This window comes from Hibiscus syriacus, unplaced genomic scaffold (genome assembly GCF_006381635.1).
Source record: "Hibiscus syriacus cultivar Baekdansim isolate YM2019G1 unplaced genomic scaffold, ASM638163v2 tig00110561_pilon, whole genome shotgun sequence".
Lineage (NCBI taxonomy): Eukaryota > Viridiplantae > Streptophyta > Magnoliopsida > Malvales > Malvaceae > Hibiscus > Hibiscus syriacus.
In genome coordinates, this window is record NW_024062782.1 from 152,661 (window position 1) to 167,328 (window position 14,668).

General features: G+C 34.4%; 2 protein-coding genes across 3 annotated transcripts; one reads left to right on the forward strand and one right to left on the reverse strand.

Moving 5' to 3' along the window:
- The first annotated feature begins 397 nt into the window (after positions 1-397).
- On the forward strand, positions 398-949 carry LOC120132349 (ankyrin repeat-containing protein BDA1-like). Its single transcript, XM_039149130.1, has one exon. It carries the CDS (start codon positions 398-400, stop codon positions 947-949), a length of 552 nt encoding a protein of 183 aa, XP_039005061.1.
- Positions 950-1,767: 818 nt separating this feature from the next.
- Positions 1,768-4,060, reverse strand: LOC120132337 (isocitrate dehydrogenase [NAD] regulatory subunit 1, mitochondrial-like). Of its 2 annotated transcripts, none has more exons than XM_039149120.1 (4): positions 3,546-4,060; positions 2,423-2,662; positions 2,181-2,259; positions 1,768-2,110 (listed from the first exon to the last, which is right to left on the reverse strand). In XM_039149120.1, exons 1-4 carry the CDS (start codon positions 4,017-4,019, stop codon positions 1,836-1,838), a joined length of 1,068 nt encoding a protein of 355 aa, XP_039005051.1. In that variant the 5' UTR covers positions 4,020-4,060; the 3' UTR covers positions 1,768-1,835. The 2 variants fall into 2 exon arrangements, with proteins under 2 accessions (XP_039005051.1, XP_039005050.1); XM_039149119.1 differs by having other exon boundaries at positions 3,516-4,060.
- Positions 4,061-14,668: the final 10,608 nt, after the last annotated feature.

A 14,668-nucleotide genomic window follows, 5' to 3' on the forward strand; every position in this document is an offset into this window, starting at 1 on the left:
CGATATTAAAAATCTAAACGAACACGAACCGAACATGAACACCTTAAAAAATAAACGAGCATACACAAATACAACCTTATCCGTTCAAACTCGATTCATTTACGGCCCTAATATTAAGAAAATACATTGCCATCAAATGTAAAACCTTTTCTTATCAATGTAGCTTTCTTGTTCACAATGCTGGCTGCCATCTGTTGAAACATTCTTCTATGAACAAAGAAAAGGCATACACTTCAATTTGGATAAAACAAATTTAGCCAACTAAAATCAGTGCAAGAAAACATTTTTTCCCCTTCTACTAAAGGCGAAACCTCGGAAAACACGACCGAAAACGAGACCGAAAACAAGTACTTTGTACGACTTTTGTGTCTTTTTATTGTTTGTCAATCCACCCGACATGGATGAAAGCTTGAGAAGTGCTGCTCAAGAAGGAAGTGTTAGTGACTTGTATACATTAATTCAGAGAAATGGAAATGTTTTGAAGCGCTTCAATGAGGTCGAGTTTATCGTCACGACGTTGCATATAGCTGCATCAAAAGGGTGCATGCGGTTCGCAATGGAGATGATCAGCTTAAAGCCATCGTTCGCTAGGAAGCTAAACCAACAAGGTTTAAGCCCCGTTCACCTCGCGGTCGAGAAAGGGCACGCAGAGACGGCGCTACGTCTCTTGGAAATCGATAGTGATCTCTCTCACGTCAACGGGAAGGACGGTGAGACCCCCCTGCACTACATTAGTGAAGTCGGAAACCATGACGGTTTGCTTGATAGATTTCTAGGGGCCTGCCCTGACAGTATCCTGGATGTTACGACTCGAAATCACACTGCTTTGCATAGAGCGGTGGAAAATGAAAGATTGGATGTTCTCCGAGTCCGAATCGAATCACCGGAAAGTGGTGAATCGGAAGGACGAGGACGGAAACACTGCACTGCACATAGCTGCCAGCAATAATCAACTCCAGGTTTGGCTCATCCGATTTAGTGATTAGTACTACATACATTCTTTCGTACATAGAAGACATAATTAACTGATTCCACATGTTTTCGGTAATGGTCTTTATTTCGACCATGTTCATGTAAATTAATATACTATGTATTATATATTCGACCTATTGTCCAAGTAAATTAATAATTTTCCTTTTCAAAGGTTCTCAATACACTATATATTCGACCTCTTGTCCAAGTAAATTAAGATTTATCATCTTAGGGGCTGTTTGTTTACTTCAAAATAATTAAGCGCTGAATGATTCAAATATTGAATGATTCAGAGGCTCTGTATGAATTAGCTCTGAATGTGACATGTTGTTTGATAATGGCTCTGAATCATTCAGAATGTACTTTTGTGCTGAATCATTCAACATTGTTTTACTGAATCAGTTAGCACTGTTTTACTGAATAAATCAGCACTGTTTGGTTGAATCAATCAGCACTGAATCATTCAGAAGTGTAAAACAAACGCGTTGAATGGTTCAACATTCAACGCTGAATAGTTCCATTAAGAAGCAAACAAACAACCCCTTAAACATCACAATAGAGTTAGTATTATCTGATCCGAACTCACATTTGCAAAAAATAAAATCTGATCCTATAGGATCGTGTTAGAACCCGTCATATTTAAGTCTCATGTCCAACCGTATTCTTATTTCGAACAAGCTAACTTATTAGATCGATATTTTTTTTTTTTTTTGAATTTCTCATCAACACGAGGATGGACATATTTATTTGAAAACAAAAACGAAATTCGTGCTCAAAATCTAATGAGAAAATAGCAAATGTAAACGGAGAAAATGGTACAAAGCAACAATATGAAGACCGGAGAGGAGATAATGGACTGGCAATCAGTCTATCTTTGCAATGACAGCATCAACAACTTGTTGCGTGGTGCTTTCTCCACTGAGATCTTTAGTCCGGTGCTTACCCTCCAGAATTACATTCTTCACGGCGTTTTCGAGTCGATCGGCGAATGAAGGGAACTGGAGGTGCCTCAACATCATGGCGGAGGAGAGAAGCAAAGCCACCGGATTTGCCGTCTTTTGCTCGACCATCTTTTGTTTTCCTACATTCCCCGCCGAAGCACCTTGCTCGAAAACGGCGTGTTCAGCTCCCACGTTGCCTATGGTGAGCAAAATATTTTATGAGAAATTATTAGTATGAATGAGACCACATTGGTTAATACTTGGTACCTCCGGGCATAACACCATTGCCTCCAGCAATGCCTGCTGCTGTATTCGCAACAAGATTTCCATAAAGATTAGGAGTAACCTAAACAAACAGGAGAGGGGACGGTTAATGTGTCGTACCCAAACTAGGAGATGATAATTATATGAACAATATCATGCACATGCATGAATGATTGCCAAGCCAGGGTGCAGTTTGAGATTAAAAGATGAAGGGAGACAAAAAACAAACACAAAAACTGACATACCATGACATCAAATTGTTCAGGCTTTGAAACAAGTTGCATGCAACAATTATCGACGATGATCTCGTCGTACGTGATTGTCGGATATTTGGTAGCAACATGACGGCAAGACTCTAGAAACAACCCATCGGCAAGTTTCATGATGTTGGCCTTATGGACAGCAGTAACCTTCTTTCGATTGTTCAAATAAGCATATTCGAATGCATACTTTGCAATCCGTTCTGAACAAAACTTGGTTATCACCTAAACCAGAAAACAACTAAAAAAGTTACCCAATAAGAAAATCTTCAAAGTTCTTAAAAAAAAATTATATTGCTAAAATTAGATGGTTAGTTCCTATTTTATTTTTTTAGCATTTTAGTCCTAATGTTTCAATTTTTATCAAAGACATAATATCAAAATATGCCCTTACCGTTTAACTAAAAAGTCATTTTGGCCTTAAATATTTTACTCTAAGGGGAAAAACCCTTATCGTTCGATTAAATAGTAACTTTATGTCTTATTTTTAGAGTATTTTGGATCACAACGTTTTATTTTAGGGAAAAATTGTCCCTATTTTATAGCACTGACTAAAGGTTTCCATTCACGGAGGGGCCTTTCTATCCCAAATGAAACGTTGGGGGACCAAAATACTCCCCAAAAATTAAGGACCAAATTGAATATTTAATCAAATGCTAGAGACATTTTTTTCATTATGCATTTGTCAAAGTGATCTAGGTTGGATGGAAACCATTATTGTTTAACGGTCTATACATGTTACTGACGTAATATTTTCACGTGTGTTTAATTATTGATGTATCACATGTCACATATTATCTTGGATGATATGATACATGTCACATCATGATCTTAGATGAAATGTCACATGTAACATCATTATCTTTGATGACACGTTAGTAATTTAGCATATGTGAAAAATGGCACGTCAGTAACATACGTTGATAGTTGACTAATGATTTTCATCTAGTAGGGGTCATTTTAACCAAATTTTGAAACAAGGAGAAGTGCTTCAGAAAAAGAACAGAGACCAAAATGATTATTTGAGAAAACAATGAGGGTTACTTCTCCAAAAGAAAAAAGCAATTAAAGTTAAAACCTTAAGGCTCTCGACAACGCCAGGAATGACCTCATGTTCGAGACCCGAGTATTCCCCTTCTGTGTTCTCCCTAATGACCACGATATCCACGTTTTCATGTCTGGTCGGCAACCCTGGTAAATTACAACAATCGACCAATGAAGCGTACAAATCCAATTCCCTCCTCAACTGCACATTCAACGAGCTAACTCCACCTCCCATCCGCGTTCTCAATCCTCCTTTCAGACAAACTTTGTTCTTCTTGATCGAATCTATCACTTCCTGCGGCATCCACTCCATGTCGCCGCAAACTTCGTACCTCTCGAAGTAAATCGGCGCCTGCATCGCCTCCATTACTTGTTCCACAGCATTTGTGACCAGTGGACCGATCCCGTCCCCCGGGATCAGTGTTATCGGTCTCGGGGCTCCGTCTCCGGGACGGGGCATGTAGGTGACGGCTCGAGTTTGAGGCTTGTGGATCATAAGGGTTTTCAAAAGAGAAACGGATCTACGTGAAGTCGACATTCTCGATGGAGGATTTATTGGGATCAAATTAAGGTTTTGCAAGGTTGAGAGAAATATAGAGTTGTAGAAAGAAGGCCATTGACGAGAGAAGCGGAATGTTAGAGAATAACAAGGCAAGGAGCCCTTTTATTTAAGGATTTCATACATTTGACATTGTCATGCATTAAAAAAAAACCCTGAATTTGTGGATCCACTGAATTTTATAAATCTCGTAACATTATCTATACAATTTTTATACTTTATAAGATTTAATTTATGTCTTTCGAAGCACAATCTTAATATAAAGTCATCTTCAATGTTACGATCTCTAAATATAATATTATAAAAATTGTGAAATATGTGAGTCCAACATATTTACCAAGGACGAAACGTTGTTGCTGATACGACACCAACTATAAGTTATGTTGTTAGAAACATTAGGAGCACTTCCCTTGTTCATGGGTTGATTATGTTTGCAATGCTCATGTGAGTATGGGTATAGTATCCCACATTGGGAGGAAAAATCCTTTGCGAAGGGTATTTAAAGTCTCCTCTTCCTTCACTTGTTAAATGTGGATAGACAATTCCTTGCACGTGTGTCGTTGTCGTCCAATTGGCTTGTCTTTGTTCGGTTTAGTTTATGTTAATGTCAAACGAACCGAAAAAATACGAACGAGTGTATATTCATGTTTATTCGTTAAAATGATGAATGAACATAAAATTAATTGGGTTTATATTTGAGAAGAGTTTTTTATTTTTCAATTAATTTTAGTATTTATATTTTCTTTAATTAATTTGAGTATATTTAATTGGGTTTTAAAATATTAATAGATTTAAGGTTAAAATTTATTAGGTTTTAATATTTCAAACTGATCTAGAGATTAAGCTGAATATAAACGAACGAACATAAATAAACGAAAGGATTACCAAACGTTCACGAATATAAATGAACGAACGAACCATTTGTTCGTGTTCGTTCATTTAATTAAACAAACATAAAATCTTGTTCATGTTCGTTCGTTTAATAAATAAACGAACATTCAGTCGAACGGTTCACTGAACGTTCGGTTCGTTTCCAGGACTAACGAGCGTATCTAGACGTTTAACAGCTGTAATAGATGTGCATTTCTATAGGAATAATTGTTGGTATCCTACAGAATGTATCTAGACGTTTAAGAGGCCATATACACCCGTTTGTTATATCAGACACCAAATTAATTACTAATTTTAAATCAGAGTTTGTGGAGGGCTGATTTACAATCATTTGACAAGCTGTTGTAATAGTTATTTTCCATTTGAATTTAGTTATTTTCCATTTGAATTTGGACAGGTTTGGATCCAGATTCAATAAGCTATAATCAATTCATTTCAGGTAATTTTCAATTATTAAATACGTAAATAAAATCTGAATTTATTTCGTATCTTTAGTTGGATATTTTTAATCCCGAGCTAAGCCTATAAATAGAAGATTATTTTGAGTTTTTCAAATCATCTAAAACACAATCTCTTTTATGCTTTCAAAAGCTCTCCACTTTTTCTAAAGTCTTCCGTTTCTATTTCTGGTGCTAAGAGAAGAACAGTTCGATCTTCGAGTGTACGATTACCGAAGATACCGTGTGTTAACCTCGAGGGACGACCACCTACTACTACGATTACACATCGAGGCAAAATTATTTCTAAGGTAATGATTTCATACCACGACACAGTTTACTCCTTACTATTTACTTTATTTTTATTATTATCCAATCAGTGCTAATTGTTTAATTTTGTAGTCTACATTCCAACGGACTAAGCTGCACACAAGATTATTGATGGTGTTGTTGATAGCAACATTTGAATTGTGGCGACTATAAATGATTTACCCCTTCTGATTTAGACGAAGTGTCACAACCAATGGTTTATGGTGATGTTATAAATGGTCAACATCATATGATTCTTAAAAATATCAAGTGAAAAATAAGATAAAAGATGAAACCTTCTTATTGATAGTGTATGTTCCAGAATCATGACTACTACTCGTAGGTTGAAATGTTAGATGGATATAGTCATTTGAAAATAAAGTTGGTTCTAACAGATCACGTGAAATTGTCAATAGTCATACCAAGATTCATGTCAAAGGAAGATGCTTGGTTATAGAGTACGAGACTTTGGAGTCGTAGAGCATAGGATGCTAGAGTCTATGATCGAAAGAGGATAATCTTCAGATGACTCCCCTTACTCCGTAGACTTCAATTTTTAGGGGAGTTGTTTGTGGAGAATATTCGGAAGAGGTAAAACAAATTTTTTCCATTGGTCGAGCGAAAGTTGAACCAAAAATCATAAAATGGTTTAAGTTAAGAAATATACGTGAAGATGTTTCTTTCATTTAATGACTGAAGTTGTAGAATCCTTTCGGCTTTCATACGAGGAGCTCGATTATGCCTTTTTGACGGCTTCTTCAGAGGTTAGTGGGTAAAAGAAAATAGTGGCAGCCAAGGAAGCAAAGTTATACGCTGCTAACGCTACAATAGTAGCACACGACCTCGCTTTTCTGGCGACGATGGTTTGGATATGAGACTCGATGGCTGACAAAATGGGATGAGTGGATTGAGGCTTGGCGATGACGAAATTTAATTAGGGTTTAGGGTATGCCATCAGGGCTTCATTGTATTTAGATTTAAGGTTAAGTTTGGGTATTAGGCTTTGGGGTTAATAATTTGGGGTTTTTTTTTTTGCCCCAATAGGGCAAATAGGAAAAGTATTTAGCCCAATAGGGCTTGCATGAGTTTGTTTTGTTATCTACGTTACTCATGAAACTCGTCACATCGAGGTGACAAGTTTCATTGGAAAATATATTTTATTCGTTGCGTGAATATTTAATTATTTTCCTTGGAACTCATCATACCAAGATGACGAGTTTTATTAAAATAATATTTTTTTGATTTGATTTTTTTAAATTCCAAAAAAATAATAATAAAACTCGTCATCTTGACATGACGAGTTCCTTTAAGTAGCCATTTATAGTTGTTGGCCAACGAAAGAATTTTGAATTTATGGAACTCGTCAAGCCTACATGACGAGTTCCAATGGTCATTTTGATAAATTTTCATATAAATATAAGTGAGGTGAGTTGATAGAGTTTATATAAGAATCAAATAAATCATTTGTGAGAAGAATATTCCAATTTTTTTTTGAACGGTCTATTTTCCTATGATTTCTCTGATTTGGACGATTCAAGCTCGTCTTCAGATGAGAAGTGGGTAAAAGAGGCAATAAAGTTGATACTTGATTAACACAAGCAGAGAAGGAAACTTGAAGAAGTCACTAAGGAGATGAAACTAGAGAAGAAAAAGAAGAAAAAGAAGAATGAAGACGTATCAATCCGACGCAATTCATGATTTATAGAGATGAATAAAGAAAAGAAAAATAATAGTGTAAAACTTTAGAGGACAAAAAAGAGGAAAATTTATTTTTTATGTTGAAAAATATGTTAAATACATGTACAAATTCGTGTTTAGTTAAAAGTTATTTATGTATAGTTTGCAATTATATATGAAAAAATAAAAATAAAAATGATTAATGATATTCATAAATTATCCAAAAAAAGTTTATGGTACAAACAACATAGGAATAGAATTATGAAGGTTTTATCGATTTGGTCGATATTTTAGAAGATGTGGATGGTGTTTCCTATCGTGACCTTCACCTCTACAGTGACCACAAAGCTTTGGCAGACCTTGCTCTCATTGTGGATCATCCATATCAGTATGAATTTGAATAGATTCAGGACGACCTTTCAATTTCCTTTATAATTGTGGATTTGATAACCATTCTTAAAAAAATTGTTGGTGGTCAATAAGCATCATTTGGGAGATACTTAAACTCACAACTGTATATGTTGTGCATATTATGCATGCTATAACAATCATCAGCATATGAGTATAAGTCTACATTTATATGCATAAATACAACAACAACATGAGTGCATGGGTATCTAAAAGTTTGAAATCGACCATAATTACGCCATCTTCTATTGAGATCACCGATGCATGTAGCAGAATTACCATCCTCATGTGGTCGAACACGTGCTTGGATAACGTAATCAGAATCGAGTTTGGCGAAATTATGAACAAACATTGATGTTACATGTGTTTGATTTTTGTTCGTTGCCTTCTCCAAATATGGAGGCCAATTTATGTCATAATTGATCATTGCCTCTATTTGTGTACCTTTGTTTGCCCAAAATTTACCCAATTTGAAGTAAGTCTTTCGATCAATACTTGTTACCGAAAGATGTCTAGTCCCTTTAAGCATTGAATTGATACATTCGACAAGATTAGTTGTCATATGACCGTAATGTTAACCCTGGTCATCATATGTCTGTGACAATCTTTTCTGAGGTATTTCAAATGCAAAGTTGTAAACAACTTCCCCATATTTCCTTAGATTTTCCATCCTTGCACGGAAGTTCAGTTGTAGTAAAGCATATTCTAAAATAAGTTGGACATAAGAATAATAATAAACGAATAATATAAATGAGTAAAAAATCATGAACAAATAAAAGAATAAGTTACCAATGCTAATAATATTTTTTTTATCTTTTTATTATTAAACCTCGTCATAGCATTGGAAGCAATATGCCGTATGTAATACGTCGGATATGCTTGGGGAGGCAACCACCTGCCTCTCGATCTATTAATCATAGCTAACAACCCATGTGAACGGTCTGATATCATACAATCTCATCTTGAGTGACAATATGGGAACGCAAGTTGGAGATAAAGAAATTTCACATTTCATCTGATTCATTTTTAATAATGGAAAAAGAAATGGGGAAAATGTTTATGTCATCATCTTGCGTAACAACTATCATCAAGATGTGTTTGTATACGTCATACAAAAAAGTCTCATCCACTTGAACCATTTGTTTGCAATAACGAAAACCTTCAATAGATGACTTGAAAGCCAGAACAAGCCACTGAAAACTCTCTTCCCTGGGATAACTTGTCCATTAAACGTGGTTGCAATATGAGTATAAGATCTAACAATGGTTCTAGGGATGGAATATTCCATTGTGAGCAATAGTTATGGAAGATCATTATACGACTGATCCTAATAATAGTACAATATCGCCAAACTTTTCTTTTTTGCCATCCATGACTTGTAGTATGACAAAATTTAACCAAATGTATTCATGATGCCACTATCATTGAAACTGGGATCCTTGGATTTTTCTCCACCAAAAGCTTGACGTTTGAACATATAACATCAAAATCTAAGTGTTTTTGGTCATGTGTCAATGAGCTCAACGTACAGCTATACTGGCCGTGAAACCTTGTGACTTCCCACAACATCTTACGTTGTAAGTATAAAACATGCATCATCCTACAACCGACATTGTGATTTATACACCTGACAAAATATGCCTTTTGATCAAACTCTACAACATGGGATTTTATATGAGCTTTGATACAGAACTCTTTGACTGCTAGTAGGGCATCTTTCTTAGTTTCAAATTGGGACCCAACTGTCAACTCCATTCATCCGTCAGAGGTACCCTAGTGTGTTGCATATATATCTGGCATATCAGGAATCTTAGGATTCCTCGTGGCATCATAGTTTATGTCATGCATTGCAACTGGAAGATGACTGTGAGAAATTTGGGATTGATTGGGTGTTGGTGAATGTTCCCAACCTCACGGAGCATTCTACAATACATGACCCCATGAAATTGCTACCTCTCAGACATCACCCTCAATATCTAAATTTTTTCCCTCTGAAGTAGGCTTGGCGGTATTAGAATAATCAATTATTTGTGTGTCATCGTCTATCATCATTGGAACAAAAGTTTCATCATCCTCACTAAACTCAGTCATGTTTTCACCGGATCGCCCAACGAGGTTATCATCTGTTGATGGTCCTACTTTTTTAGTGACATGTACAACTATTGATGAAGTAGGAAGATCTGTAGCATTTGTCATTTCAATACATATCTCAGTCATTTGATTATTTGAAAATTGATGCAGTCTAACTATTACAACAACAACATCATCATCCTCAAGCTAGATTGCTCCATATGTGACTGGAGTCTTTGAAATTTTATGTCAATAACTCAAACATGAAATAGAAGCTCTAAGTTTTCTTTCAATTTTTTGCTTCATTTGGCGATGAGATACAATTAAAGGAAACATCTTATTTAAGGGCCTCTGTGACGTAAACACAACCCTATTATCAGTTTGTATAATTTGGCCATTGGAATGAACAATTGTGAAAAATTTGTTAGCCATTGTAGGAGAAAGTTTTTTTGGTGATTCAATGAAGTTGTAAAAAGTAGAAGATTTGTAAAGATTAACATGTCAGTGCACTTGTACCCAAGATGTATCATTTAAGTGTGCAATTTCAACTTTATCGAGTGGTTCACCATAACTTCCAAACAAATAAGTCTCATCTAAGTCATTAGTATTGAACACATCATTTCTATTTGTTCTATTCAATCTTGTTTCAACATCTTCCAAATATCTAGAGGAAAATGTCACACATTCCTCTGTCAAACACCCTTCAACAATTGATCCTTCTGGATAACGCTTATTATGACAGTAAGACTTCAACTTGTACAAGAACCTATACACAAAACAAAATACTATGTAAATAGGTTTGATGAAAAGATATAATCACTAGTCATTTAATACATAGAATTCAATTAACACCTCTCTATAGGGTACATCCATCGAAAGAAAATTGGTCAACCAACTTTTGCTTCGTGAGGAAGATGAATTAGCAGGTGCACCATAATTGTGAAGAATGAAGGTGTAAATATCTTCTCTAAGTTGCATAAAGTCAAGGCGGATCGATCTTGTAGTTTCTCAAGTTCTTCAACCATCAGAACAACCAATTTGATCCAACATATAAACACCTATCAATGGGACACCATATCACTAGGACACCATTATCAAGTACAAGAACTTCAACTTTCGAGGTTTCATCACAAGGATGTGGTTTTCAAAATCTTACAAGTATCCACCGGTTTTGACCGAAAGTAGGGTGAATTGTTCAAAATCTTATAGTCTGAATAATTTTTTCGAACAAATCCTCTTTTTAATTAACTAAAAATCAAGAGACCCAGAGTTCAAACAAGAAATTAGGCTCAAACCCCACCAAGCAAAACCAAATTTATATAGAGAAACAAACCTAGAAAGATGTTATGACAAGTTCATAACTTCATTTCCCCTAGATAACACAGAATAGAAGAAAAGGAAACTACTTTACACAGAGTAGAAGAGCAGTTGGTGAAATGAAATAAAGGAGATATGTAGGCGCGATAGTGGTAACTGATGGCATAATTATGGTGACTGACGGTGTGACTGGTGGCAATTGATGCCCTGATTTGATAAAGATGATAAAACTAATTTAGGGATCGGCATGAGAAAATTGGGGGTTTTTTTTTATAAAACTTTACGATATTTTTAAACCAAATGGCACTATAGAACAAACTATAGCGGCATTTTCGAACAAAATGCCACAAACGTTCCGAACTATTACGGCGTGTATTGCAAAAATGCCACTAAATTACAGGACTATTGCGGCGTTTGAACAAAGCACCACTAAAGTACAAGTCTATAGCGGCATTTGTATAAAAACGCCACTACATATTTGTATGCAAACACCACAAAAGTTTAAGTCTTTAGTGGCGTTTTTAAACAAATGCCACTAAAGTAAGAGTCTTTTACGTCGTTCGATAAAAAATGCCGCTAAAATTGCCCAAAGTAAACCCTTAATTAGGAAAGAATACCCAAAGTGATTTGAAGGGGAAGGGGGAACAAAGTGAACCCTTGATTAGGATTAAGCTTTGAAAGGGGATGAAACAAGGAAGCATAAATTTGGAAATTTAAAAAAAAGGGGGGAAGATTTGATTACCTGAGTAGATGAGTGATGATGACTTGAATCATCGCCGGTGAGGAAAAGTAGATGTTATTTCATAGAATGATTTGGATGTTTCCAAATTAGGGATTTTGAACCTGATGGGTTAACGGATTGGACAATCGCGACGTTTATAATCAAAACGCAACTAAGGTACATGACTATTGCAGCGTTTATTACAAAAAATGCCACTAAATTACATGATTATTGCGGCGTTTATTATACAAACGCCACTAAAGTACAAGATTATTGCAGCGTTTGAATAAAAGCCACTAAAGTAGAATTCTATAGCGGCATTTTCAAACTAAACGCTACTAAAGTACGAGTCTATAGCGGCGTTTGTAAGCAAACCACACGAAAGTCTGAGTATTTAGCGGCTTTTGTATAAAACCACCACTAACGTAAGATTCTTTTACAGTGTTTGACCAAAAAAAACCGTTAAATATGCTTCTATTCACCAAATATCATTTTTATTTTAAGTCTATCATATTTTGGTCAATCGGGATGAAAAAATTTTACTCATTGCAGTGTAAACGCCACTAAATTACTACTCTGGTGCGGTGTTTGGTGAAAAAACGCCACTATATATGAAACCTATTGAGGCATTTGTCTAACAACGCTGCTAAAGTACTACTATGTTGCGACGTTTGTTGAAAAAACTCCACTATAGATTAATTTTATTGCGGTGTTTGTATAAAAACTCCGCTCAAGTTACCATTTTTGTGGCGTTTGGAAGGAAAACACCTATATATGTTTTAAGTTAGTGACGTTTTTTTTTCTCAAAATGCCGCTAAAAACACCGCAGAACAGTTTTGATGTAGTGTCGGTGGGCATCACTCAAGTGATCTTATCAGGCATTAGCTTACAAACCAAACGGACTCTAATAATGTGGGCCCAATAATCATTAGTTTAAACATCGATATAAAATTGGTTGAACGAAATTAGGGTCTTACAATGAATGATAGTGCTCTCTAGTACTTTTGGTGGTTGAAGAAAATGGTAAATTTTTTTGGCTTAACATAAAGCATGAAGTAAATAAACTCTTTACTAGTTGTTTTCTCCAATGCAAGATTGATAAATATTTTTACCATCTTTTGTTTAAGCTCCTGATAAGTGGTAACGCAGTTGGATGAGACGTGGGGTATTGGAAGGAGAACGTTGTAAGGACTGAATTTCATTGAATGAATAAGGGGTAGAGTGTAAAACAGTTATCCCTTACCATTCGAAAACTTGTAGATCTAGAGAATCCGGGTCAATTTTTTGGTCGAGTCAAAACGACATCGTTTTAGATCTAAAGTTCAACTCCCAAAATAATATCGCATGGATGAGCCTATGAATAGCTAAAAAATCATTTGGCTTATTTTTTTTTAAAAAAATCTCTTTGAATTGTTCTTATATTTTGAGGAGCAGACACCATCACTTAGTCAAAGTCAACAAAATTCCCCCAAAATAATTACATTCCCTCTTTCTACAGATTCAATTCTATTTTCCCAAAAAAAAACTCTAAATCTAAGATAAAACCTTTAACTACCTCTTAACGTGCAACATGGATTGAATTTTTAGGTGTCCCTTTGCGATACTGGAATGATGGGTAGTTCTGCGGTGCGGCGCCTAAAAATGGCTAATATACGGCGTGATCGGTTAAAATTTAGATCGGTTATGTTATATTATTTAACCGGAAATATTATAAAGTACAATAACATACTAGGTAGCGCTTATATAATGTAATAGGTAGCGCTTATATTTACCTATTTTATAAGTAAACCGGTATATTTATACCGATAGCATTGCAAATTTACCTATTACATTATAATATGTTGAAAGTGTCCATACTTTTTATAAAAAGGATCGATACTTTGTTTAAAGTTATGTAATTTATGTTTCAATTTTTTTTAATAGTGTTTCATGTTTTCTACCTACAATATTAATTTAATAATTTCATTTGCACAAAAAATTATTTGATTGTTTTGATATTTTATAAAATAATATTTAGAATTTTTAATTTAATAATAATATATATCGTAACGTAAAAAATAAATCATTAGACGCCTATAATTACTAAATTAATATCTTAAAACTCACTCAAAAGATAACCTTAAATTAATGTTTTCCACAGTGAAAAAAGTATAGACACTTTTATAAAAAGGATAGATATTTTACAATATAACCACTACCTATTACATTATATAAACGATACCTATTACATTATATAAGCGCTACTTATTACATCATATTTTTACCTATTATATTGAAAGTGTCCATACTTTTTATAAAAAGGATCGATACTTTGTTTAAAGTTATGTAATTTATGTTTCAATTTTTTTTAATAGTGTTTCATGTTTTCCACCTACAATATTAATTTAATAATTTCATTTACACAAAAAATTATTTGATTGTTTTGATATTTTATAAAATAATATTTAGAATTTAAATTTAACAATAATATATATCATAACGTAAAAAATAAATCATTAGACGCCTATAATTACTAAATTAATATCTTAAAACTCACTCAAAAGATAACCTTAAATTAATGTTTTCCACAGTGAAAAAAGTATAGACACTTTTATAAAAAGGATAGATACTTTACAATATAACCACTACCTATTACATTATATAAACGATACATATTACATTATATAAGCGCTACCTATTACATCATATTTTTACCTATTATATTGAAAGTGTCCATACTTTTTATAAAAAGGATCGATACTTTGTTTAAAGTTATGTAATTTATGTTTCAATTTTTTTAATAGTGTTTCATGTTTTCC